Raw genomic sequence first — 26785 nt, forward strand, 5'->3', positions numbered from 1 at the left:
TTATGGTCATCACCATTGGCTTTGCTTTTCTGCCACTCTCCTGGCCTTTTTGTTCCCCTTGCTGTTATGCTGATGCAGTCAACCCGCAGCTGAGAATCCTCCAAGCAACCTCAACAAAATTCTCTGAGTGCAGAAAAGGACAAAGACATATACAGCATATTCCTGAGGCTGAATTAAAATTGCTGAGTTTCTGAGCCAGATGACAAATTGTTTGCATTCTAGGAGGTTTTTTTGTCCCCTCTAGCCTCTCCCCTAGCATGTGCAGAGAGCAAAGGATTAAAGGAGCTGTTTTTTCCTTTTTAGAAAAGAAAAGAAGCTCTGCATTCCTGAGGTGCCTCTGGTTCTCAGGGTAGGAGTGACATTCCAGTGAGGGGTTTATTGGCTGGGGAGTGTGCTTTACAGGGTCCATCAGTTGTTAGCAGCTGTGTAGCCCAGCATCAGCCCCATCCCCTATGGAGCAGGGGGAGCTGGCCTGGAAGATGATGTTTTCTGTACATGCCAGCAGCTCAAGATGAAAATGCAGGAATCTGCTTTTCACTGCCAGCATGTTTTAGCCAGGAGGGGTCAAGTTGGTGCCTTGGTGAATAGTTCATGGTATGCAATTTGAGCAGCTGGTTTGAGAGGACAAACCCAGCTGCTGCTGGGTGCTGAAGCGGACAGAGAAGGCTGATGGAAGTGACAGCCTCACAAGCTGCCCTGGATGTGTGGTGCAGCAATGGGAATAGCACTAATTGGAGAAGATCTGAACCTATTTCTCAGCAGGGCTGTCCAGCAACCCTCTACTCACTGCACAGCTACTCAGGCTTTTGTTTCAGACCATTTCTTGTTGCTGGCTGATCTCACGTGCAGGAGTTCAGCCCTTCCTCTGCTCTTACATTCCCCTGATTTTTCTGCATTTGTGACAGAATTGTTGATTTTGTTGGATTAGCTTTGGAAACAAAGGAACAAATTGCCCTAGTGCTGGAGGCTTTGAGCTGGCAGAGCAGGTTCAGTTTCGGGTGGTTTGGTACAGCAACGGTGGGAATTGCAAACTCTTTGCTGGATGAGATAAAGCTAATAATTCTTGGCAGGCACTGGGAAGCAACTAGATGAGAGAGACAGCAAGAACATCAGGCTTTATAAGGCATCTACACTGGATGTACATCAAATCTTTTGGAGCAGACTGTTTACTCGTGGTCATGTCATGCAGTCTGATGATAAACACTGAAATACCCAGATGTCCCTGGTGACATTAATTTTCTGTACTCACATGCAAAAAACAGCACAGTAGATTTAAGTTACAGATAGTGGATGCAAAGAATTTTAGAATTCCTTGTGTCCTGGCACAATCTATTTGCAACATCAACTTGACTGTTATTACACCTTTTCCTGTTGAGAAAAAGAAAAGATGCCAGGCATGTGGGAGTGAAATACGCTTCTCATTTTTGGGAAATATATTGTACATATTTTTTTATAGCTAGAAAGGAAACTCTTTAAAGCTGTTTTTAGAAATGAAGAAATATTTAGCAAACATCCTCACTTATAGGTGTCAGAAGCAGAAAAGAATATGTCCAAAAGCCAGCCATTTCTACCAACTCTTGTTTCATTTTCAGTGGGCTCTTTTTAATTGAAAAAAAAGTTAAAGCAGCATGAAAACAGTGTGTGAGCATTATGCTTTGATTGGAAGCTCAGTTTTTAGTGCAAAAGATGTCTTTGTGATGACACATTCAGAGAAGGAAAATGAAAGCTTAGAAAGACTGTTCAGGAGTAGCAGGAAATGAAAGAACTGCATGAGAATGGAGAAACTTTAACGTTCTGCCATGTTAGCTGGTACCGTTGAAATCTGAATGGCATAAGCCCTAAATGGTCAGTAATTCTGACAGCAATCACTTCACAGGATTGTGCCTCAGTGGCCAATACAGATTTCATTCTCTCCTGATATAAGTGAGCACAGTTTTCTTCAGCTTCAGTCACAACTGTGTAATGTTGTATAAGGGTTGAGATTGGTTTCTAGTCTTTCAGTGGAATGTGACCTAGGAAATAGCTGTTTCTCAGCCCTGCTAACAGAGTTTGTGCAGGGAATGTTGTCCTGAGAGTGGCTTTTTCTCTTCCATCACCTCTTGCACAAAGCTCCACAGAGAATGGGGAGCACCATGGTTATGAGGGAGGGCAGGAGCAGTGGGGAAGTTCCCAGCTCTGCCTCTTGCCCATCTCAGGCAGGGCTCAGGGTGGGTGCAGCCCCCTGGCAGTGTCTCCTTGCTGCTGCCCTGCCCTGTGGGCTGGGGCTGCTGAGGTGTGCCCAGCCCAGCCTGGCAGCTCTGCAGCACAAAGCCAGCTCTGCACTCCAGACAGGCTTGGAGGCTCCCCAGGGATTTCCCGTGCTGGATCTTGTGCTCTCTGGCGTGAATATGGCTGCAATTCCTAAGTCAGCAAACGGGATCAGTGCTAAGACTCTGTGATAATAATGACTTATTACTGCACTCTGAGGCCTGTTCCATCGTCTTCTGGACCAATTCCATATTCCTTCTGCTGGAAAAACTGCCCTGATTTTCTGTCACCTAGTGACCCAGTCACTTCCATCCAAACAGATTGTGCTCTGCATCTCTCTTCTGTATTTTCAGCACTCTGCTGCCCTTATAATAATGCTCACTAATGCAGATATGGGTAATATCTGCAAAGTATCCATCATGCAAAGGCCAACAAGTAGCTTACTGGGGTCACATTTGTGCTGTTGGGCTGAATCATTCCTCCCTGATTCATATGTTGTGGCAAAAAGCCAGCAGCTCCAGTTACATCAATGAGCTGCAATATTAATAGATACTAATCTGGCAGTTCAGAAGGGAAAAATAGATGTCATAAATAAGGATGTGTCATTCTCGTAGGCTTTCACATCCTTCACAAGTAAACTTGTTCAGCATAGGGTGGAACTGGGTGCATGGGGGCACCAGTGCTGGTTAGACAAAGTTGAGAGGTCAGAAATGTTCTGGGCCTGCTCAGCATTCTCTGCAGTTGTTAGGTGTGAAAAAGCTGATCATTGCATACCAAGACTGACCATCCCAAACTGCCCTCTTCCCAGCATTTATTATATTTTGTTTTGCTTCCTGCAGGCCAGCCAGCTGGGAGTGTACCGGGCCTTTGTGGATAACTATGAAGTTGCTATGGAGACAGCAGAGAAATGCTGCCAAGCCAATGCTCAGTTTGCTGAAATCTCTGAGGTAATGTCACGGTGTTCAGACACATGAGCTGTCTGGCTCTGACTAATACCCTGCCATGTCACTCCTGTCAATTCTCCAAGTACCTCTGCAGCCTTGACTTCTGGAGGAGTTGTGAGCTCCCACAGACTCCCTGCTTCAGCTCGTGTTCTTACACTGAATTGTACCTCAGGCTGCTCACAGACACAGCCTTTGTGTGCTGTCCCCACCCAGGGAATCTGGTAGAAACTGGCATTGCTTTGAACTTCTCCAGCTTTGTGCCACCTTCATACTTTTCTAGAAGGGAAAGCTCTGTGTGACTTTCTCAAATGTTTCTCTTACTAATGATGATTCTGGCTGTGGCATAAAAGCCATCCTTAATGGCTTGCACTGTGGCTGTCAGTGGGATTGCAGCCTTCACTGGCATGGAGAGGAGAGGGTAATTCTCTCTTGAAAAAGGCAAGTGTGTCAACCGTAAATCTATAATACTATTCTTTGGCCTGCTCTGATTTCCTCTCTGTCAGAGGAGTACCTGTCTCAAAGCATTTTGAATATTTTCTTCTGAGACCATCAGCTTTCCCTGCAGTGCATGGTCTCATTGACTCTTTGTATTGCAGTGTTTATTTCTCGAAGAACTTAGCTGCCAGGAAAACATGAATTTCATGTGTCTCCTTAAAAACAATCAGATAAATCATCAGAGCTGAGTACTACCAGGGGCGTTTGTTGCTCTGAGAAAACTCCTGAGTACATTCTATATCACATGTCCCTTGAGACTTTTATTAGAAAGAGGTAAAATATGATCTCTCAGTTTTGCTGTTTCTGACAAATAATTCTGAATCATGCCAATATCTACTGTATTTGGAATGATGGTGATAGTACTTCTGCATTTGTGTCCTGGTGAGGTTTTTTGAGCTGAGTACACGAACGCATGGCATGGCCATGGCAAGGAGCAGAGTCACAGACAGTGTTCCTTTGCTGCTCTGGAAGAACTGATGTGTCCAAGGTCACCCAGCTCTGAGTACAGGAACGGGAAGTATAACCTGAGGGTATTGAATGCCAATCCTGAATTTCCTTTATTGGTGCTGGGACAGTGGCTGTGTCCTGAGGGATGTCTTTCTGCTGCAGGTGATTTAAAACCTCCCCCATCCCTGTTGCTGTAGGTGGTTCCCTGCTTTGCTGCATGTCTATTGACAGGTGCTCCTAAGAACATTGCTTAATGTTTGAGATGTGTGGGTGCCTGTGACATGGCAGTGGTGGATTTACCAAGAAGGAAAGCACATTTTTCCATCACTGACTTGAATTGTGGTAGGGCTCTCCTTTCACACCTAGCCTTCCCCTGAAGAAGCAGATAGTCTGCCATGTTCCCATGTGATGTTTCAAGGTGATTGACCATCTGCTACATGTGTTTTCTTTTTCTTTTAGAATCTAAAGGCCAGAAGCACAAAGGAATCTAAAGATCAGACAACGAAAAATTCCTTGGAAAGTGAGTGATCCACATAGAGGAGACTGGTCTGTCAGGACTGTGTGGAGGCTGTTGCCAAACCTCCACACTCCATTTTTCTTTTTGAATGCTGGAAGGTTATGAAGTCTGCTGGCTCTACCTGGGAAGTCAGCTCCCTTTTGCTAAGTAGCAGAGCTCATGCAAAGTAGGCTGCCTGCATGGGGAAATGCCTCCTGGCTTCAAACCCCATCAGTGCCTTGGGGCAAAGCCAGCCCAGCCATGGGGCTGCTGTGATTTTAAGAGAACATCTGCTACCCGGTGATAGCACAAATGCAATCCCAGCAGTGATGGTTTCCTGGGGGGCATTTAGAGAGCCTGGTCAAGATCACGTGCTTGTTTTTGTGCACGTGAATAGAAGACACCCCATGTTAGAAGGAGCTTCCACTCTTCCTGATGTTCCTACTGCTTTGTTTCCACAGCTCTGCTGTACAAGCCAGTGGATCGAGTGACCCGCAGCACACTTGTCTTGCATGTAAGTATCTGAAGGGGAGTTTTCAAACTTTAGACCCCTGTCCTATTTTCTTTGACCTTCAAATTTTCCATGGAGCTGCAGGACTGCAAAAATAAACCTGTTGAGCTGCATAAGAACCTCTTCCCTTTACACTGAGAAGATGGAGTCCATGGGTAGGATACTGCTGTCTCTGCAGTGATGTCACCAAGAAATGCAGGGTATTATTATCTTCTAGAGATAAAGCCTTGCTCTAATCTGTGTGAAGAAGCTGGAGCATCTTGTCCTACAGCTCTGATTAGGGGTGCTCGAGCTCTCCTGCCATCCAGTGCTGCCCATGACTGTGTTCTCTGTGTTATATTCCTGCTGTCAGGATTTGCTCAAGCACACTCCTGTGAGCCACCCTGACCATCCCCTGCTGCAGGATGCTCTGCGGATCTCGCAGAACTTCCTCTCCAGCATCAACGAAGAGATCACTCCTCGCCGGCAATCCATGACTGTAAAGAAAGGGGAGGTGAGTCTTCCTGCTCTTGTTATTTTCTCAGTTTCTAAATACTGATTATGTCTTTTCTGTGGAGCTGACTAGGAAGTTGCTGTTAAGCTGTTTGTTGCTAAGATACAGTTTATGCAGTGTCCTTGTTCTCTAAAGGATGTGGTACAGCTCCCTCTGTTTTCTGTTCAGAAAACAGTTTGGAAACCGAGAGGAAAAGTGTGATTAGAGTTTTGTCCTTAGCATTGCTATAATCATTTGTCATACGTAATTTCTATGATGCACATTGCCATGCAGTAAGTGGATTTGTATTTTACCTGCAAACTGAAACCAAATGGGAAGCGTGGGAGGAGAAAAAGGTGAGGAAACATCAGAAGTCATGAAAGATTAGGAAAAGCTGTTTTCCAGAATCTTCACTTCCACCATACAATTAATTTTTTGCATCTTTGTTCTAAAGAATAGTGTTGTAAATATGACTGGAAAGCAAAACTAATGGAATGGGTTGGGAAAGCCAAGTCGATGATTGACTCCTAAGAGTGTAATATAACCCTTCTCAGCTGTGTAAGGAGCTGAACTGCACCCAGAGAGGTCTGAGATGTGCAGATACTTCACCTGCATGCAGTGTTGTGTAGGGAGGCCACAGAGCTTCTCTGTGGTGGAGTCTGCATTCCACAGTGCCTTGATTTAGGTGCATCATAATTCCATTAAAAAGGGATTCAGTCCCTCCTGCTAAAGAAAGGCCAAGGCTGGCAGAAGTGTTGAGAGAGAGGGACGTAGGAGATTGGACACAGAGAGGTGCAGCTCAGATAGTAAAGGTGTAAAAAGAGCATCCAACCATGGGCTGATCAACAGTGGCCCAAATTACCCTGTACAAAAACATCTTACAAAGCCCAGGAGATTGTTAAGATACCATGAACCTTCATGATTTATTCTCAAATCCTGACAGCTAAACATGCTTGCTTTTAGCTGTTAAACTGATTTTCAGCTGACAAAAGGTTTGCTGGAAGCTGCAGTTCTGGGAATTTGGTGCACTTTTTCCTGCAAGTCTTGCTCATTGTCTCATTTTGTCAACCGAGGACACCTCAAGCTGAGAAAAGAAGAGGAGGGGCCAGGCAGTTGGAGGCTGAGCTAGAGGCTCAGCCATCAGTCACCGGTGCCTCAGTGACAGGGGATGGCCTCGTTAAAGTGGCTGCTGATTGAGTCATAGCAGAAAGCACAGGCTAGAATGCCCCTCGCAGGGGAGGGAGCAGTTTGTGTTCTCTGGTTGTCTGTCAGCATCTCAGTGAGGGATGCAGGCTTTGTCATGTAGAATCCTAATGAGGTGCTAGAGCCCAGGCAGAGGAGGGGGCTCAGGAGGATGATCCTGCTGATGGCTTTTTGGAGCGGTGTATTTGTCAGATCTTAGAAAGCAGGAAGGGGAGGAAGAGGACATACCAGAGGAGAGGGCTGTGGGTGTGCTAGAGAGGACTGGGAACCCTTTGTGCCCTCCCTCACTGCACACAGCTTTTCCTGAGCCCAGGGAGGAAAAGGACTTGCATTCCACTCTGGGAATCTGAGCACGAATATTTTCTTTAGTCATTTGGTACCAATATCCCACTTGTATGAAAGCAGTAGTGCCCCAGTTGAACCCTCTGTGTCCTGAGAGTAGGTATGTTCACTCTCCATGTAGTAATGCAGACACACAAATCTGCTCCCAGCTACTCTGTGTGGGTTAGTGATGGCTGTTCCTTCCTGCAAGCTGCTCAGCTTGGGGTCATAGCTGGGTTTTGTTTATGCCTGTAAATCTTTCCTTTTCCACTTATCCTTTCCTCCCACTTGCCTTGCTGGTGCTTCCCCCCGGGGTGACAGGACAGTGTGTGGATTGCATCTCCTAATTGACTGCTCTCAATGCATAATGCATTTTTTATTTTAATGAATCACCAGCTTGCTTTGAAGGCTTTTTTTTTTTCATTATTTGTCTTCCTCCCATTGAAGTTTCCTTGGTGGAAAGGAAGGGAGAGTAAAATAGCCTTTTCCCCTCATGTATTGCTTAGGTGCTGATCTCAGTTATCTTTTTTTCCCAGTCCTTGCCTTTTATGCGGAATATTTTTTCCCTTTGAGTGTGTTGTGGGGAGGAATAAAATCTCCTTTGCCAGCCTCTTGCTCCTTCTCTTTTTTTCAGGATTGCTTTGAACTGGGGAAAGCAGCCAGTCTTAATCTCCCTAGTGACAGGCTGCTAAGGAGGGGAGTGCAGGTCAGGAGAGAGTAGAGGCTCATCAGCAGTGTTGTGTTTGGTAGAGGTGATTCCCTGCTTTGGGAGCAGTGACTCAGCCTGCCCTGCCTGCTGGGCACCCTAGATGCCAGGTGTCCATCCTGCACTCCAGCCCCCCAGTTCTGCTGGGCTCCAGAGGCTTTGTTCTAATCTAGTTTCACGCATAGGAACTGGAAGGTTTCTGTCATGTGGTTTAATTTGCTGTGCTGGATGAGTATTTCAGGTAGTGCAAAGAGAGGGGAACAAAGGGAATAAAATCCCTCCCCAGAGGGACAGAAGGAGCTGCAGCAGGGAAGGTAAAATGGATGGACTGAGCCTGTGAACAGAGAGTTTGATCCTTGCTGACTGCAGCAGCCCTTGCTGAGGGCCACGGTACAGAGGAGCCAGCAGAGCCCCAGCCTGGCAACACAGGGGAGCCAGGGAGGCATCTCTGGCCTTTGGGGTCTGTTTCCATTCAGCTTGATCCACTACATTCTATTGCTCCCTTCTGTTCATCACATCTTTCTACTTTTATAGTTTTACCTTTTTTACTGTTTTTTAATGAATTATCTACAGGTACTGACTTTCCTAACTCTCCAAATCACCAGGCAAATGCATGGAGGGGAAGGGAATCTTAGTAACCCTGTACTTTGTGGCTTGGAATGTGAGTGGTCGAGAGTCACCCAGCCCTTGGGGCCATGGAAGAGGCATCTTCTTGTCACTGCTGATCCTTCTGCACCACTGCTGTCTTGGTTTAAAGAGGGGACAAGGTTAAGGCTCTACTGGGGACAGTACCTTGGGGAAGAAGAAAAACAAATGCTTTGGGATGAAAGACGTGCCACTGTTAGGTGCAGAAGGAGGGCAGTAATAACCTTCTGTAGTCTTACTAACAGAGCAGCTCTAGGTACTGCACGTTGGGTTTATTTCAGCTAAGCCTGGATGCAAATGACAGTAGTGCTTGTGTCTTTGCCTGCCAGAGGTCCAGGCTGGTGTTTCCAGCTAATTCAGTGTGTTTGTCAAAGCAGGATTTAATGAAACATCAAAAATTGCAGAGGTGGTGGTCCCCTTCTTGTCTGCTGCTCCTCCTGTGCTCTTTGCAGTGTTGTTCCAGGGCAGTTCAGACCAACCTGAGTGTGGTGGCTGCCACTCTGCCTTGCCCTGGCCTTGTCCTCCCACCCTCTCTGCAGTGTTCATACTGATGTTTGTGTGATCCCACAGCTGCATGGAGGGATGGAGCCTGGAGTTTTGGGTCACTGCTGGCTGAGCGCCTTCATGTCTGGTCTCATCAGCACTAGTCCAGGCACAAGGGAGCTGACAGGCAGCTTTTCCTGGGAGCAAGCCCAGTACCTCACATCACAGATCAGCCTGTGCTACTGTACACCTTTGTCCTTGCCCTGGAGAGGAGAGGCTGCTTGGCAAGCTGCTCTACCATGTTTCTAAATGTGGTTTTAAACTGCAGTCAAGGGACTGGCTATCACTGCCTTTGGCTTCTGGCTGACTTTGTAGAGGACCAAGTGTGCTAGGGAAGGGAAAGGACAAAGGACATGTGCAAGGGAGCAGAAGTGCAAACTGAAGCCTTTGAAAAGCTGGAAGTGAAGCTTTGACACAGCTGTGCACAGCATGGGGCCTGGTGCCCACTGCTCCTGGAGGCCTTGGGCAGATGTTGGCAACAGAGCACTCAGAAATTATCTTGGCTGCTTCACACTCTGTCTTACAGCTGGAGCCAGAGAGCTCCTGGTGACAGGAGCTTTGGGAAGAAGAAAGAGGCCATTAAAATGCTCAAGAGCAGCCAGTTTAACTCCCCAGGCAGAGCATTTTTTTTAAATTTTTTTTTATTATTTTTTTTCAGTGCTGGTCTTGCAACACACTTACACACATGAAGAATCATTTTCTTCCTACGCTCTGCAGAAAGCCAAACCACCTCTTCCTCACTGACATGTGCCAATACCCATCTCCTGGCTTTCCCCTCCTCCCCGTGCCTCACACACGTCCCAGCCCTTCCTGGTGCTCACCCACGCATGCTGCAGGCCTCTGCTGTCACCACATCGGATGAGCTCTTTCCTCGGCACACAAGTGGGGAGATGGTCTTCTGTGCAGCTGTGGGTCTGCTTGAGTAGGTTCTTAAATTCCTCTTCTTGTAATGTGTCTCAGACAAGCTGGCCACACTTCCTGGAGCTAATCAGGCTGTGACAGCAGCAGGATTTATCATATGCAAACAGCACAAAAACACCGTAGGATGAATAGATGAGCACACAGGTAGTCGTGAGCTTGGTAGCAGAGGAGGGAAAGATGCTCAGTGACAGAGGTAAGAGGAGGAGGAGGACAGCAATAGGCAATCCAAAGAGGATAACCAAGCTCTGGAGAAGGTAGAGGGAGAGCTCTTTTGTTCAGAGCACTCAGGTGGGTGGGAGAAGAAGCAGATGAAAACATGCAAAGAAATCAGGGCCTGGAAAAGAGACATGGAACTTTTATTGCACCAGTACAGCTTTGCAAGAGCCACTGAAGTTAACAAGTATAGGCCTTGTGTGGGAGATTAAAGATGATCCTAATTCACTATATTACAACACAAAATCAAGACTTTTCTCCCACACTTCCTGGAACATCTTTCTGAAGCTGAGCTGAACTCCTGTGCTGGACACCTGACAGTCCTGTGGGCTGTCTGTGGAAGAGAGGGTGTCACTCTGCCACTTTCCTGCCACTGTCACCCTATCACCCTAATCTTATTTTCTCTTGGATGTTTATTTGGTGTTACTGTAGTCAGTTAATTCAGTGTATTTTAGGAAATCTTTAGCACCTTTGGTTACTTTAACAGAGTGACTCTGGGAACAAGAGAGATGGTTCCCCACACGAGAGCTATTATATGTCACGTACAGCAGGCTCACCTATCCAAAAACCCTTGTGTTTCAGGAGACCCCATTTAGCAGGAGGCCACCAAAGGAATAGCTGTTGGTGGCCCTGGGTGGGAGGAGCTGACCAAATTGTTGGTTCCAAAACCACAGCGCCAAGGTGGCACAGAACTCTGGACTGGCAGAAGCCCTGTCTGAGGGGGCTGCTGGCTCCCCCAGGGTGGGAGAGGATGGGCTGACTCATGGCAGGAGGTCCAGGAAGGTGCCCTTTGCTCCCACACTGTGGGGTTTGGCAGGGATCTGGTAAGCCATTGGGAAATCCTTTTATTGTTTCCCTGTGACCTGCTGAACCTCCCGGCAAGATGACTCATTTGCAGCAAAGGATGTGCCCCTTCACTGGAAGTGCCCCTCCTCAGCCCCACGGATGCTGAGCAGCCTGGGGCATGCCTGTTTTGCCCAGCCCTAATAAAAGTTCTCTTCTCCAAGAGAAGTTGGTAGTGAGGAGAGATTTCCTGACTTGATCCACAAATGTTTTCTCCTGTATGCTCCTCTCCAGATGCTTGGTTGCTCTTGTGGCAGTTCACCCCTGCTGCTTGCTGGAGGGACACCTTCCCATCCAGCTCCCATGAGCAAGAAGAAAAGAAGAGTGAAGGGTTCTGGGAAGCTCTGTGTTTCCCTCTGACTGACTGGAATATATCTCTTCACCTCTTTCCTTCTTTTCCAGCAAAGCTTAAGAAGTACAGGCTTGTCCTCTTCCACCCAGCTCTCTTTGTGGGACTTTTTGCTGCCTCAGGGTTGTGCTGTGTCTATGTCAGTGATAGGATTTGGTTCCCAGGAGTGCAAACCCAAATAAACTCAGTGCCAGCTCAACCCCAGGTGGGAATGTGAAGGTTGTTGGGTCATTTGGCATGGAATGGCTGAGCTTTCTGCTCAGGTTTTGGGGAGATGTGCTCTAAGCAGGGTGCTGGGCTCATCTCACACTGTCAGTGCCTGGCAGAGGCAGACAGGTCAGGTCAGGACTGTGCCCTGTCACTGCCAAGCAGGGAAAGGACAGTGCTACATCCCGCTGGGTAGCAGAGATGAGTAAGCTGTGAGAACATCTTTACACCTACAAACAATGAGCAGAGGTTGAGCTAGCAGCAAGCAGTTATTCTCATTGCTCCAGAGGAGCTGAGCTGATTTGCAGTGTAATTAATATGTATCATATCTAGAAACCTGAGATCAGGGTTTTGGCTCGCTCAGAAAATCTCTTTCCCTGCTTATTATTTCTCCCAAATGAAATTCTTTGCAGGAGTGGAGAGTGTTCTTGCTACTGACAACATACCTCCTCCTGTTGGTTTATTTATTTTCAAAGCTCAGTGTTTCTAGTTTCCTATCTGGGCCTTGCTCTCTCCGGCGGGAGGGGAGGGCATGCTCCAGCACCCATCAGCAGCAAAGGCATTAGTGCAGGCAGGAGTTCTCTCCAAAAACATCGAGAAGAAGCCAGGAGGATCACACCCACCTAAAAATAAACACTAACATATGTACAGGCCTTTGTGAGCTGAATCACTGCTGGATGCCAGATCTCCCCAGAGTCCTGCCCAGAGATGGTGCAGCAGTCTGCCAGGGAGCAGCCTTGCTTCCTGCAGCTCTGGGAAAGGTGCAGCTTTTGCTGCCCTGCTCACAGATTGCCAGGACCTTCATGTAATGGAAGGCAGCACCGAGATGAGCTGCTGACACTGCTCCACGTGCTTTCACAGGTAGCTGTGGTGCTTTTGTAGCTGCAGATGGGAAAATGCAGGCTCCTAGTCCCTGTCAGGAAGTGTAGGGTGCTGTGAGACAGACTGTGGAGAGAAGAATTATGTCTGCAAGAGCATTTATTTATCATGTGTTCCTTGCCACAATGCCTGCTAGGCTCAGGACTGATGTGGTTTGTTTTCATTTTGGAGAGCCAAGATGGGAAGAATGGTAGGCAGAAGGAGAGGCAGCACGGGGGTTTGCACTCCCACACCTCAGCAGGGAATGCATTCGGGGTTTGCTAAGTCATGCAACAAACAGAACCCAGGGGCATCACCTGAGAAATGGAGACATCACTTCTGCCCTGGGTGTCCTGACCTTGCCTATGGGAGCTGCTCTCATGGTGCTGCCCCATGGAGACCCTTCTGTGTGTGTGCCCAATGTGGGGGTCCCAGCCATGGGGCAGGGCAGCAGGGACACAGGGGCGAGTCCTGAACGTGGGGCCAGGCAAGGCTGGCAGTGAGGCAGCTGGGGAGGGGCTGGTTGGCCTTGGACAGGGTTAGCAGAACTCTGTCCAGCCACAGCGCTGTCTAGGCAGATGTGGGATGTCTGATATGTCACTTAGTGATGGCAGAGGAGCATCCTCTTGGCTGGAATAACAAAGTACAGGTCAGGGAGGAGTTCCTTAGCATACCTTAGCATGTGTGGAGAAGCTGATGGCTCCTGCTTGTACTGGCTGTGAAGTGAGGCAACACTGACAGTTATACATATTGGTGGAAATAAAACTTGCACAGAGCTGAATTACCTGACTTCTGCTTGAAAATCAGTGAGAGGTATCTATTCCAGATGTGCACTGAGTCCTGCTGATCCTGACAGCACAGTGGAGGACCTGAGCACACAGCAGGGCATGAAACTCCTGTCATGGTCACTGGAAGGAGCACACAGCCACTGTCTATGTGCCTGCATTCCAGCCTTTTGGGCTTTTAACTATGGAGTTGTCCATCCTGCCCCTCCCTCCTAAGGGAATTAGGAAGGCAATGGTTCTGGCTGCCAGTGTGTGCCCCTTCTTTAGGAGGCTGTAAAACTCCATGGAGCTAGAAGCAGGATTAAAGGCATCAGAGTTGTGCAGTTTCTTTGCATCTTCTAGGTTTGGGGAATCTTTATATGATACATAAAGAAGATTCCAATAGGCACGTGGTGAGGGTACATCCAGATGGTCCTTTTAAAGCACAGGCTGCTAAGGGACTCCTGAGACGTTTGCCAGATCCACACGTTCAGGAATAATCCCTTAACAGCACTTGTAATGAAGGAGCAGCAATGGCGTTCAGCTGTCAATGTTGACAAAGTCGTCCTGTGAATGGGAGAGGAAGGGGTCGAGGGGAGCTTTGCTGTCCCTGCTGGGGTGGCTGAAGCTGATGCAGAGGCTGGGAAGTGACTCTGGGAGGAGTGACTCCGGGAGAAGCGGTATGTGCTGCTCTCTGCTGGCTCGGGAGGGGACGATCCGCTGGCAGGGATTCAGGAGCTCTGGTACGAAGGAGCTGAGCAGTGACTCACAATCTGCACCTGGGCTCAGGAGCAGGTGATGGAGAGAAGCCCAAAGTCTGACCTAGCACCAGGTAGGGGAGAAGATGCATGGCTCTTTCTGCCTCTGGGAGTAAGGGCTGCAGCAGGGAGCAGAGTTGAAAGCAAGGAGTATTTAGTAGACTTTTTCATTGTTCTGAATTAGACAAATGTACTGAATTTGCTCTGGTAGGAGTTATATCTAAGGACTGTGTTTGCCCCAGTGCCAAGTTTGGAGCTCATATTTCACTGAAACATTTTCCCTGTTTTTTCCCCAGCATCGGCAGCTGCTGAAGGACAGTTTCATGGTGGAGCTGGTGGAAGGGGCTCGCAAGCTGCGGCATGTCTTTCTTTTCACTGACCTCTTCCTGTGTGCCAAGCTCAAGAAGCAGATTGGAGGGTGAGAGTTTGCTTTTGGACTTTGTGCTTTGCACCTCAGCTATAACAGAATCCTATGATTTATGATTAAAACAGAAGCCTGCTGTTTTAATTGCATGTGGATACCCCAGACCTGGGTAACCATAATCCACAAATAGTTAGACAAGAAATGATCAGCAAGATAGGAATGTTTACTGTATGAGATCCTGTCTAAGTCCTGACCCCTCAGGAAAGGTAATTCCTCCCCATCCCTGCCTCTACCTAGGAGAGCAGGATATGTTGTAGCTGCTGGTATTCTGGACAAACATCATTCATTTTTCTACTTTCCCTTTCTTTTAATAGGTGACATTCTTCACTTTTTTTATGACTAAGGTTGTTAATTTTGGCTTTGCAGCTACAGCATGTTAACAGTTTTACAGAAAAATGGCAAAGGTGCGGTAAACAGACTATGTTTACCAAAGTAAACATATGTTTATGACCCCAAAATACAGCTATAAAAGTAGTTTTGCTGACACTTTTCACAAATGAGGGGGGAGGAACCACTACCAATGTACTTGCCTCAAATAGGGCTTCTCTTCATTTGGTAAACATTCTTCTTGGGGACACTTCTCTTCTTGCCTTCCTCAAGCAAAAAGTTACGCCTGCCCTTTTCAAAGCACATGCTTGTGAGGAATGAAGCTTCAGAGGAGTGGGACATTCCCAAGAATGGATGTTCCTGACAACAGAAGTGAAGAGGGAATAAATGGCACGAAACATTAAAAAAGTGAGCTGCTTATCCTAGTGAAATCCCTGGAGAATGGCAGCTATGAGCTGTAGTTTCTCTCCCCTGCTTGGATTACACAGAGGTTTATATCCATTGGCTCACCTGCCCCACCTTGGCCTCAGCCTGGGCAGGAGAGACCCAGGTTCAGATCCCAGGGGGCCACCAGGTCACAGGTGTGACACAGCTTTAGAACTTTGCCACACCAGAGGCTTCAAAGAGAGAGCACACGGGACCAAAATTCTCTGCAGGAGATGGATGTGGTTTCTTAGGATGAAAATAACTAGATTACAAAATTAATTGCTTTTTTATGTGCAGTACCAGCTACTGGCCCTGCTAGGCTGTCTTGCTGAAAATTTTTCCACGTGGGAATCACAGTAAAGTTGGGCTTGTATCTGCACCTTCTGCACTATAGCGGGGAAGAACTTGTGGGAAGGACACCAAACACCAGTAGTAGTAAAAGGTTTGGACCTACTGCCTTTCAGAAAAAGCCAACAATATGACTGCAAGTGGTACATCCCGCTCACTGACCTCAGTTTCCAAATGGTGGATGAGTCTGAGGCAGTGCCCAATATCCCACTGGTACCTGATGAGGAGCTGGATGCCATGAAGATCAAGATATCCCAGATCAAGAATGACATCCAGCGGGAAAAGGTAAAGGAGTTGAGCGCTCTGTGGCAATGCAGACACAGGGCCTGTACTCAGAAGAGGTGCTGGTGGCTCCTCTCCCAGGGCTGCACAGTGTGGGGAGCCAGGCTGCAACAGACTCTTCAGCAGGGACTTGTGATAGCCAGGTGCTTTCCTCATCTGAGTGCACAGCCTGGGTGATGCTGCCCTGGGAGGAGACAAAAAGACCCTGTGGTTGTACCCAGCAGCTCCTCTACTCAGCAAAACCACCTATGAGCATCCATGTGGAGGGCTGGGATCTTATGCTGCAGACATGAAAAGGAGTGGGAGTGTTATTTGCCAATTTCTGGCTGTTAAATTATGATCCTGCCAGGGATTTTGGTCAGAAGCCATATACTCTTGAATTTTAGGAGGCTCATTTACGTCTTTGAAGCTTTTTCCTACTTCACTGATGTCAAAGCAGCAGCAAATGTGTAGAATCAGCAATTATGCTGAGTGGACAGTCAGACATGGACATGGTGTATCTGGCCCAGGCTTCTTTTTGCTTGCAAGATATGTTTTCTGAGATCTGTTAGATCCCAAACCTTCCTGAAGCCTGAAAGAGAAATGAGAGTATGAATACTGGTGGTGTGTAGAGCAGGATATGAATAATTGATCATGCTGTGGGAAGGTTATTCCCCACATTTCCAAAGAACATGCTTCTGCCTCTCAGCCCTGGCTGGCTTTCAAAGAGGGCTTCCTGGAAAAAGTAAGGTATTAGGAAGAACACTTTGTGGAAGCCTTTTACTCACCAGTTGCAGGTGTCTAAGATGAGTGCTTTGGTGCATCAGTGCTAAACAATACACATGGCTGGGTTTGGAACTGGATTTTATCCAGGAAAAAAATGTATTTTTAGTAGAGCTCTGATGAAAATGGATCAGTGGGTGGTGAGCAGGAGAGTTCTGGGCAGCTTCTACAGAAGTTCCTTAAAGTCTCCTTAGTTAAGGACACTTGGAGGACCTGGCAGTGCTATGGCTGCCCAGTGATACAATGCTACTGCAGCCTCTGGAACAGAAAATACAGGGTACAGCTGGGACAGTGGCCACACACCTCTGCACTTCAGCTGAGACAGCTGGAATTGGGGAACAGAGCCCAGTCCAAGTGTAGAGATTCTGCAAATAACACCTTTCTGAGCAGCTGGGAGTCCTGTGGATCCTATTGACAGCATTTCTTCTGCTCTGGGGCCATTTACCTACTCACAGGGTAGAGACTGTGGATTTCAAACTAGCAGTTAGTATAAACAGGGCTGGATTTGGAGAATAACACATGTCCTTTGTCTCCCTCTCTCCCACACCCTTCAGAGGGCCAATAAAGGCAGCAAGGTGATTGAGAGGTTGAAAAAGAAGCTCTCGGAGCAAGAATCCCTCCTACTGCTGATGTCTCCCAACATGGCCTTCCGGGTACACAATCGCAACGGCAAGGTGAGAGCACCCCTGTCACCCTCAGGCCAGAGATCGTGGTGACTTGTGTCTGTGACTGCACGTGCTCCTGCACAGGGAGGGCTTTGTGTCCTCAGAGCACTTCCCAAGCAGCAGACACCTCGCTCTTGCTGTGCCAAAGGTTATGATGACATCCCATAAGGCTGTGACTAATTTGCGTACAAGACAGGCATTTAAGAAATAACCACAGAAATGAATCCTGTGTCTCAGCACCAGTCCTGGTGGAGAAATAGGAACAGCCCTTCACCAGAGATCCAGCTCTGCAGCAGTTTCCTTCTACACTGCCCTGTGGCTTCAAGGCTTGGCACACTCTGGGCAGTGTCCTCAAGGCTGCAGCTGCTCCTGCCAGGGTCATCCTCTGCCAGGGGTATTCCCTGCCCTGGCAGTGCTGTAACCTCTCACTGTGGCCTTTCCATGCACATGGCAAGGGGGTCTCACAGGACTGTGTTACTGCTCAGTGAAAATCCATGAGCTGGTCACTGCTTCCTCACTGTCACTCCTTCATCAGTGTCTAGGCCTGTGCTGAAGGCTTTTGGCATTCTTGGTGCAGCTGAATTCCTGTTGTGAGGAATAGCATAAGCTGCCATGGGAGCTGCTGCAGGGCCACAGCTGCCCTTGGCAGGACGGGGCTCTGTGAGCTCTGACTGTCCGTGTTGGTACCATGAGCATGTTGCCAGAGTCCAGCCTGTCTTGACAGAGATGAGTGGCAGGAGTGCCAGAAGAACAGTCTGTCCTGCAGTTAGCACTGGGGGAGGGTGGGAGCAGGCAGGCCCTGGCCTCAGTGGTGCATCAAACTAATGCATACCCTATTTTCTTCTGTGTTCCTGGTAGAGTTACACATTCCTCATTTCATCAGACTATGAAAGAGCAGAGTGGAGGGAGAATATCCGGGAGCAGCAGAAGAAATGTGAGTATTCCTTAGCTGTCATTGGTACAAATACAGTGATCTTAAGAGAACAGGGCTCCAAAGGATCAGGTGGGACAGGATTCCCTGCCAAAACAGAGATCTGCATTGAAATCCACAGTGCAATATGGATGTCTCCTGTCTGAGTCTGTTTGGGGAACTGCTGTGGCCAGAGGTGAGGATTGTGTAGAGAGAGCACATAGTAAGTAAATGTGTGTAGAGATTCTCCCATTTATCCTAGAGATCAGAGCTCAGTGCAATTCCACAGAGAGGGAAGAGCCTCCCCTTTTTTCCTGGCTCCATTCAAAAGAAACTTAGTTACTTTTATGGCATGGTGTTCTTGGCCTTGCAAGGAGCTAAGAACCCCTGTATTCCATGTGAACCATCCTGAGACTTTACATGGAAGAGTAACTAAATATGTCCCCAGTAGAGTTGGGCTGCAGCAGCAGCAGCAGTATTGCCCCGAACACCTCAGTGCTGCTGCTCAGCATGGCCAAGGGAGCATATCCCCCGTGTGCCCAGGATGAGGGGTCATGCATCCAGCCTCTCCTTGGAATTTTTACTCCTTCCTCTTTCAATCTCCATGGCAGGCTTTAAAAGCTTCTCCCTCACATCGGTGGAACTCCAGATGCTGACAAACTCCTGTGTGAAGCTTCAGACAGTCCACAACATTCCCCTCACTATCAATAAGGAAGGTAAGACCTTAGGGTTTTGCTTTCACATGGTGCAGCTGTAGTGAAACTCTCCCCCTGCCTGATTTTGTGCTTTCCCCCGGAACTGTGCTTACTGTTCCCTTTTGCTGCAGCTTACAGGCATCCTCCAGTATACATGAATCAACTATTAAATGGTCCTTGCATGCAGCTGTTGTGCAAGGTACTGGAGTGCCTGGTGGAGTCCTAGCCTGGGACAGCTTTGAGCTGTGTCTGAGAATCCTTTGGAACAATACTAGTTGGCCAAAATTGTGTCAGGGACCATCCTAAATTACTACTTCACCTACTGGAGTAGACTTTGCCTCTGTAATTTACTTTTTCTCCTTAGAATTTCTTCCATGCTGTCTTGCTGATCCTAGAACTGTCACTGTAAAAGCCCCCTAGTGTCAGAAGCTATAACAGGTGCCAGCTGTGGAACAATCTCCTGTCTGGGTGAAGTGGTTATGTGCTCCTGCCATCCTTGGGGACAGTTCACCCTCTGCTCATTAACCTGTGTTATATCAATCTCATCACTCTCCCTCTCGGCTCCACTGTGAATGTAACAAATCTCTTGTGTCTTTTGTGCAGATGATGAATCCCCAGGTCTCTATGGATTCCTGAATGTCATTGTCCACTCTGCCACAGGATTCAAGCAAAGCTCAAGTGAGTTGCAGTTGGCACACATGAGGTACTGATAGGGTTGGATAAGCCATGTGCTGGGACAGCTGGGCATGGATTGCAGCATCTGTGATGATGGTGAGGAGGTGTTTTGGGGAACTGGAAGTTCCTACTCTTAACTCTCAAAAAGATCACCATCAAGGATTCAGCACACAGCATTTATTGTTAGGCCTAGTCTGTTTGAGGTTTTAACCAGTGTTTGCTGATTAGCCAGCTGTTCTAGAAACGAGTCAGCTCTTACCCTGAATTCTTTCAGCTGTATTTTGTTTCACAATGAAAGAATGGAAGGTGTTATGTGACATCTAGAATTTTTGTTGGGAAGAAAGCGGTGTTAAAATTCAGGGAAATTCCTTGATAGAAGGATCAAAAAAGGTGACAGAGCTTCTTGAGGACAGCTGGGCTGATGAAGGAACATACGTATGGGATGGTGTTACTGGTACTAATACAGAGATGATAGAAATGAAGGCACCCTGTACAAGTGATTAATGCAAGTTAGGAGATTCTAGATACTTTTTAAACATTTTTGTCCCTGTCTCCCCTCCTTAGATTTGTACTGCACGTTAGAGGTGGATTCTTTTGGGTATTTTGTGAACAAGGCCAAAACAAGAGTTTACAGAGACACCACGGAGCCCAACTGGAATGAGGTAGGTTTGATTTTTCTTGATGTGACTTGTTCCACGTGCCAAACATCAGAGCATGGTGGAAAGAAAACCTGCCAATGGAAGAGGTTGCTGCATACTCAGTGCTTGTGCTGCATGTGCTGCTTCTCAGGAAACACTTTTCTGCCAGGTTCATTTGGCTGTCAGGGCTTGCAGAAGATTTTCTCTTGGATGAGCAGAAGTTAAACAAAGAGTCTTGTCCAGTATTTTAAACAGATGCATGCTTGATAATTCATTTAAAGACGCAAGTAAAAATACTTTGAAGGAGATGGTTTTGTTTATTTGTTGAGAGGGTGAGAATTAGCTATAGACATTTTGCCTGTTTACAGCCAACTCAGACCTGCTGGTGAGCAAAATTTCTTACAAGGAAGGTGAGCAAATTTGTGTCTTTGAATAATGCTTTGCTGAGACATGTGAAACTTGACTAAGGAGTAAACCATCTTAGTTTCCAATTTGACCACCTTATAGATACAAAATACACTTTCAGGTTATTTCTAGACCAGTTCCGGTAGGGAGGCCAGTCCTTAAGTGTTCTTCTGATGAGCGTTAAGGAGATTGATTATTGATTATTCTGAGACTGGTGTCCTGTTGTGATGCCAATTGCTCTTTCCTTTCCTGGTGCCCTGCAGGAGTTTGAGATTGAGCTGGAGGGCTCACAGACACTGCGGATTCTGTGCTATGAAAAGTGCTACAACAAAACCAAGCTCACCAAAGAGGATGGAGAGAGCACAGATCGCATCATGGGGAAAGGACAGATCCAGGTAAGACTGCTCAACTCATTCCTGATACCCTTACTGCAAAACATCACAGGACTTTAGAATCCTGGAGTTCACCCCAGAGGTTTCTTTCTGCCTTCTGATTGTCTCAGCACTTAAGATTTTTCCCTCATATAGTGAGGTACACAGTGTTATTCACAGGCAGGAAATCAGCAGCTTTGTCCCTCTTGCTTTGTGCCCTGTGCCTGCTTCAGCATATTCCCTTATGGAATAGCTGCTTGTTTTGATCTCTCATTTACCCATTAACTTCAAAACTTCCACAGCAGTGTATAGGAACTGCACTGCCCCTGGGCACTGGTGAGGATGCTTCATTTGTGACAGGAGGATGCAAGAACATTCTTTCTACTCTGTAAATCATGTGCAGAAAGGCTGCCATTTGTGTGTGCTGGAAGCTGATGGATGTGTTGGCCAGGCCCAGGGACAGCCTGACTGTCCTAGTGACTGCCATACCCAGAGTATGGCATCCATGACAGCAGGCAGCATCCGAGGAACATTTCCACTGCTGAGAGTCAGCCTGGGACACTTTGTGTGGCAGATGTGTAATAGAGTGGGGGAGGTGATGATTGCAAAGGGCTGCTGCTCTTGGAGAGCTGCTGTGATAGAGCACTAAAGCTGGATGTAGGAGAAATCAGGCCATGTGTGGAGGAAAACGTGGGGAACATATGTCCCCCATCTTCTTCCAGTTTGTTGCACTGTCTGTCCACAGCTTTAGGAGGGTGTCTAAATGCCTGCTCTGAAGGCACATTCTTTGTGTTGGAGTGGCTGTTGAACAGAACAGAAACCCTGCCCAGATATCTTTTCCTTTCTGGCATGTTTAAAGATCTCACCAGTTCCCCTCCATTTAGGCCTGGCTGTCCATTTCCCTGTGGATGACAGCTTTCCCTGGCACTGGTCATGCAGGCCAAGGCCATTTGTGGGATTGCAGAAGCAGCTTGGGCTGAGGGTGGCCTGTGGGATCACATCCCACCTTTGGTGGGGTTCATTGCCTAAATGACTTTGATCAAGCCTCTTCTTTCCCTCTGTCCTGTTTTCAGGGAGAGCTTTTGTCTCAAATGCATGGTGGGATTTGGAAGGGAGCTCGTGTGCAGATCAATAAATGCCAGCACAGGGTATCTCCTGTGTGTGTCTCAGCTGACCAGAAATCCCTATGTCCCTTCAGCTAACAAAGGCTATTTTCCACGGAGCTGAGCAACTACAAAAGAGCAAGTTTTCAGCCCTGAAATGCCCTGGAGATTTGTGTGCTCATAACAGAGAACCCTGAAATCACTGACCTGTTAAATTCTACAAATATTTTACACAGAAAGATTAAAAAAAACCCCAACAAACAAAATCTTTCCAATTTTTGGCAGTTTATTCCTTCTCACAGCCATGGGCATTTTTATGCACAGAAATTGTATATTCTGTAAATATATTTTATGCTTTAAGCAAAAATACTCTATGATGGCAGTTAAATGTTAATTGCCTCTTGATTCTTTTAAAGACACCTAATTAGTGGGAAGGTTAAAAAAATCAATTAAAATGTTTTTAATTAATGTACAAATGTTGCATTCTGTTGTATTGGCATATTCAAAAGTTCTCTTGCTTTCTGTAAATCCCCTTTGCAATTTATTGCAAAGAAACTTGATGAATTGCCAGAGTAACCTCTTAATTTTCAGTGATTTCTGTCCCATCATGAATTTCAAACACAATTTAATTGTCATGTGACAATCTGGTGAGATTTTTGGGTTGATAAAAATTATTAAAAGTTTTGATTTTGGTTTAGTTCTATTTTTGAAGTAAACATCATTTCTCTATTAAGAAACCATAATAATGCAAAAACAAAATCTGATTTTAGCCTGTGACTGAAAGTTGGCAATGTTCTCCTAGGTGCTTTTATATCAAATTTTGTTTACCTGTAGTTTATCCTGAGCTTTCTGATTTGTTGTTGCACTGTCATTATTCAGCCCAAGTATGTCTATCTAAAGGCCAAGTCTGTGAAGTTGGGTGGTGAGGATTCTTATTTCATAAATTCCCTCTAGTTAAAAACTCTGGGAACGTGAAGAGTCGTGCCTGCATCCTCATGTTTATAAAAGCAGAGAGGTTTCTCTGTTGGCTAAATTGCAGTGTATTGTTAAGCCATGTATTATTGTAAATATGCAACTTCCCACTACTGGGAATTCTGACTCACCAAATACTGAGCCTCAGTGATGAGGACAATCAAGGAGACGAGGACTGTTTTGGCTGTAAAAATGTTTATTAAATCTCTCCGTTACATTATGGCAGTGAAGGAAGGAAGGCTGGAAATTGGTCCATGTAGTCACAAGTTTCCAGGAATGGGCAGCAATTTTAATAGCTCCCATTGCTCATATTTTCTTTTCCTATGGAATATTTTATTTGCCTGTCTTGATAGCCAGATGCAAGAGCGGCTTCTTTCCTGCCAGTCTGCAAGTTTTTTATCTCTGAAACATAAAGCCATGAGGTTTTAATGTGGGAGAACCTCTTGTAAATGTAGAAGTGAAGTCCTCAGCAGACCTGGGCACAGCAGTGCTGGGTGTGCAGTGTTGAACTGGCTGGCACACACGGCTGGGGCTCCTGGTGCACCCCAGGCATGAGAAATACTGTTCTTGGGTACACTGGGAGACTGAAATTACTTGGGGGACTGAAGGAGAACAGAATGGACATCACATGATGGGAGGAAATGTGAAGTTTAGTTCAGCTGTGGGCATAAGCCCCTCTCATTGTGAGAAAAACCCTGGGCTTTTCTTTCTGCTGCTGCCTTGCAGTCCATCTTTGGCACTTGGGCTAGCCCTTTGGCTCCTTGAAGTTTGCACTCCACATGACAGACACATGCCCATGTTTGGAGTGTAGCAGCCTTTTGTTTGGTGTTGAGACTGTACCTAAGTGGGCACTTTTGTCAGCAGGACCAGCCTGTGCCTTGGGAACAGTGCTTGAGTGAAGTGATACTTCACCCTGTGATCCAGCTCCTCCCACTGGTGCCTCCTAAAAATGCCATTTCCTTTGTTGTTTTCTTTTTCTGCATGATCAGCTCAAGCAAAATATTTCCTTCTCCCTCACAGCAGTGCTGGAAAATCAGGGAGGATGTGACCTTAGATCACTCACTCTGTGGAGCAGCACCATTCCTCTGTTGCCTTGCAAAACAGTCACTCTTATCTTAATTATCTGGGATGTCTCATAGCAGTGCCCATGGCTATTTCAGGCATTAAGTTGTTTTCTGTGTAAACCAGATTGTCCCATGCTGTACCTCCCAAGTGTTAACTTGGAAACCTTTTACTCACTCAAGCTTGTTTAAACAGTTTGCTGAAGCAGAACATTGTCCCAGCAATGAAAATAGGGGGGGAAATGAAGAAGGCAGTGGGTCATGGCTAAAGGGTGATGGTGGGAAAGATTAACCTGTCAGTGGGGAGCTGTGAGAAGAATGGAGTTATGGCAGGACTGGGAGTTCCCAGCAGCAGTGAGACTTTGACAACATGTATGTCACATCAGTTACAATTCAAAATTGATGGAGTGTAAAGTTGCCTGGGAAATGTAATAAAGGGAAGAAGTAATGTGAGTGAATATATAAAACACACTAACCTTAATGTTCTGCAGTCCATGCTCTTTCATTTCTACTGAGGCTTCTTTGCTTTTCTCTCCTTTAGCATGCTTTCTTTTCTCTCTGGGAAGAAAGAAATCATGATCAAGCTCTCTGTAGTGGTTCCCTAGAGCATAGACACCCTTCCTAGTGCCTGCCTTGCATTGCCAGAGCAGCATCCCCAGTTTGCCTTTTTCCACGTTCTCACCATGCTGCTGTGCAGTCTCAGCCTTTCCTGCCCACTGTGCCCTGTCTGAATTTAGTGCTGAGCTGCTACAAGGGCCAGAGACCTGCACTCAGAAACCCTTGTGGTGCTGAGCTGCTTTGTTCTCCTGTGTTTTGGGCAGGACACAGAGAGGTATTGGCTTGATTCATTAGTGAATTTGGGGCTGTTGCTTGGCACTCCAAATACCAAAGGCCACAGGGGGTCTGGAGGGAGCAGCAAACAGACAGCATGGTTGGTTTGTATTTTCCTGTTCAGCATGAGCTTTTGGTGGGGACTGTGCAAACAAGCCCATGTGATACAGCCTGTGAGGGTTTAGCAGGTCTGTCCTATTTGCACAGAGCATGGAAACAACACAGTGGCTCTCTTTCAATGGAGATGGGGCAGGTCACTCAAACCAAGCAACTGTTTGGGGGAACTGTGTAGAGGAGCAGTAAATTCCACTGTCAAATGCAGACAGCAGTTGCACAGTCCCTGCTTGAGCTGGCACAGCTTGCTCAGAGCTGCCTCCCTTTGCCGTGCTGGCCATGGATTGCATTATTCTACTCAGTGTCCCTTCTTTCAGGTCACTGATTTTCAAATTAGGCCAGAAGACAGCATGGCCCCATTTGTCCTTTGTGCTGGAGCATCATTCTTGCTAGCTCACTGTCCTCAGTGTGCTCTCTCCTTGCCTGCTCCAGCTGCCCTTTCCCTCTGTTGCTCTTCCTGGCCTCAGAAGGTCAGTCATCACTTGGGACCACGACTGCAGCTTGATTGAAGTCCCAGTGACAGTTCTTGGTTTCCTGTTGACTCTGTTATGTCCTACTGTGACTTACCAGACTGTTAGACCTGATCTTCCTGTCTCAGTGTTGCTGAGAGTTTATTCAAGCTTTGCTCTTTTAATAGCTTCCATCATTTTGCTTTGTTATTTAAAAAGCACCTTGGAGGAGTTTGGGGTTTTTTCCCCTTAATTGCTGTTGTTATTGCCAGTGATTTATGCAGGGTTGGCTGGATCAGCCAGCCCTGGTGCCTGCTCTCCCTGGCTGTCCCATTCAGTACAAGCAGGAGTCAAACAGTAGGAGGGAGTGCAGGGGTCCTGCCAGCTCTGCAGGAGAGTTCAGAAACAAGGGAGCAAGAGGCAGCAGCAGGTACATGGGGGTTTACTCGTAGTCCTGGCTCAGCCCCAGCAGTTATCCAGCGAGGAAAAGTCTCTGTGAGCTCTCAGCATCACCAAGGAAAAGTCTTTGCGAGTTCTCAGCTCCAGCACTCTGCTTCTGCTTGTCCTTTGCAGCAGTGTCAAAGTCACTCTTGAGACAGAGCAGGATGGTGTTTGGCTCATATGTTTCAACAGCTATTTACTTGCTTTTGTTTTGTGCAGTGGCAGGAATTCCCTGGCCATTACTGAGACATATCCAGTAATACCTGTTAGCTTAAATAAACTGTAACTGGAGTCTGCTGGACTCTTCCTTTAAAGTTTTTGGCAAATATTCAAACCTTTTTTCCCCTTTAGTCTTGAGCTATAAATAATATAGCTCCCTGCTATAAATAATACACTCAGTGACTCCATTCTAAAAGCATATGGAAAACTGGTTCCCAGCAAGAGGATTGGCTGTGGACACAGCAGGGCCATTTTGGCAGCTTAACCAGATGACTCTTCAGAGCTGGAGATCAAGCTTTCAGGAATACTTAGCATGGTTGCTCCTCATAGGAAACCAGACACTTCAGAAATGGTTTCCTCTTGATTCTGGGAAAGAATTCAGTTGTTGAAAGAAGTCAAACTTCCAGCACGGAAGTGCAGGGTAAAACAGCCTAGAAACTGGCCAGCTCGTAGGGCTCTTGGCCAGCCCCACAGGCAGGGGCGGATCTGTTCTGCCGAGTTAAAAGCGAACCCCCTTGGCGAGCAGTCCTGTGTTTGGGGTCGCTGAGGCACTGAAGCCAAGCACTGCTGCCCATTGGCCTCCTGGACCTCTGCACAATCCCAAAATGTGGGAGCTGCTGGTTACTGACAATTCCTTACAAGGGCTCTTCAGGAGTTTCTGCCGGCGTTGCACCTACAGGAGCCGGTCCAGTTCGACAGGGAAGCATGTGTGTGCTGGCAGCAT

General features: G+C 47.0%; 1 protein-coding gene across 2 annotated transcripts in view; it reads left to right on the forward strand.

Moving 5' to 3' along the window:
- Positions 1-26785, forward strand: part of BCR (BCR activator of RhoGEF and GTPase) — a 92187-nt gene that overhangs the window by 59494 nt on the left and 5908 nt on the right. For both annotated transcript variants that reach the window (XM_005524463.3, XM_014253847.2), the window contains exons 6-17: positions 3087-3194; positions 4593-4653; positions 5091-5143; positions 5493-5633; positions 14240-14361; positions 15585-15753; positions 17067-17186; positions 18036-18111; positions 18699-18803; positions 19386-19460; positions 20022-20119; positions 20764-20895. In XM_005524463.3, coding sequence (XP_005524520.2) covers positions 3087-3194; positions 4593-4653; positions 5091-5143; positions 5493-5633; positions 14240-14361; positions 15585-15753; positions 17067-17186; positions 18036-18111; positions 18699-18803; positions 19386-19460; positions 20022-20119; positions 20764-20895 — 1260 coding nt within the window. The remainder of the gene's footprint in view (positions 1-3086; positions 3195-4592; positions 4654-5090; positions 5144-5492; positions 5634-14239; positions 14362-15584; positions 15754-17066; positions 17187-18035; positions 18112-18698; positions 18804-19385; positions 19461-20021; positions 20120-20763; positions 20896-26785) is intronic.

The sequence above is a fragment of the Pseudopodoces humilis genome, chromosome 20 (assembly GCF_049639895.1).
Source record: "Pseudopodoces humilis isolate 2021_Gansu_Grassland_sample_001 chromosome 20, ASM4963989v1, whole genome shotgun sequence".
In the NCBI taxonomy this organism is placed as follows: Eukaryota; Metazoa; Chordata; class Aves; order Passeriformes; family Paridae; genus Pseudopodoces; species Pseudopodoces humilis.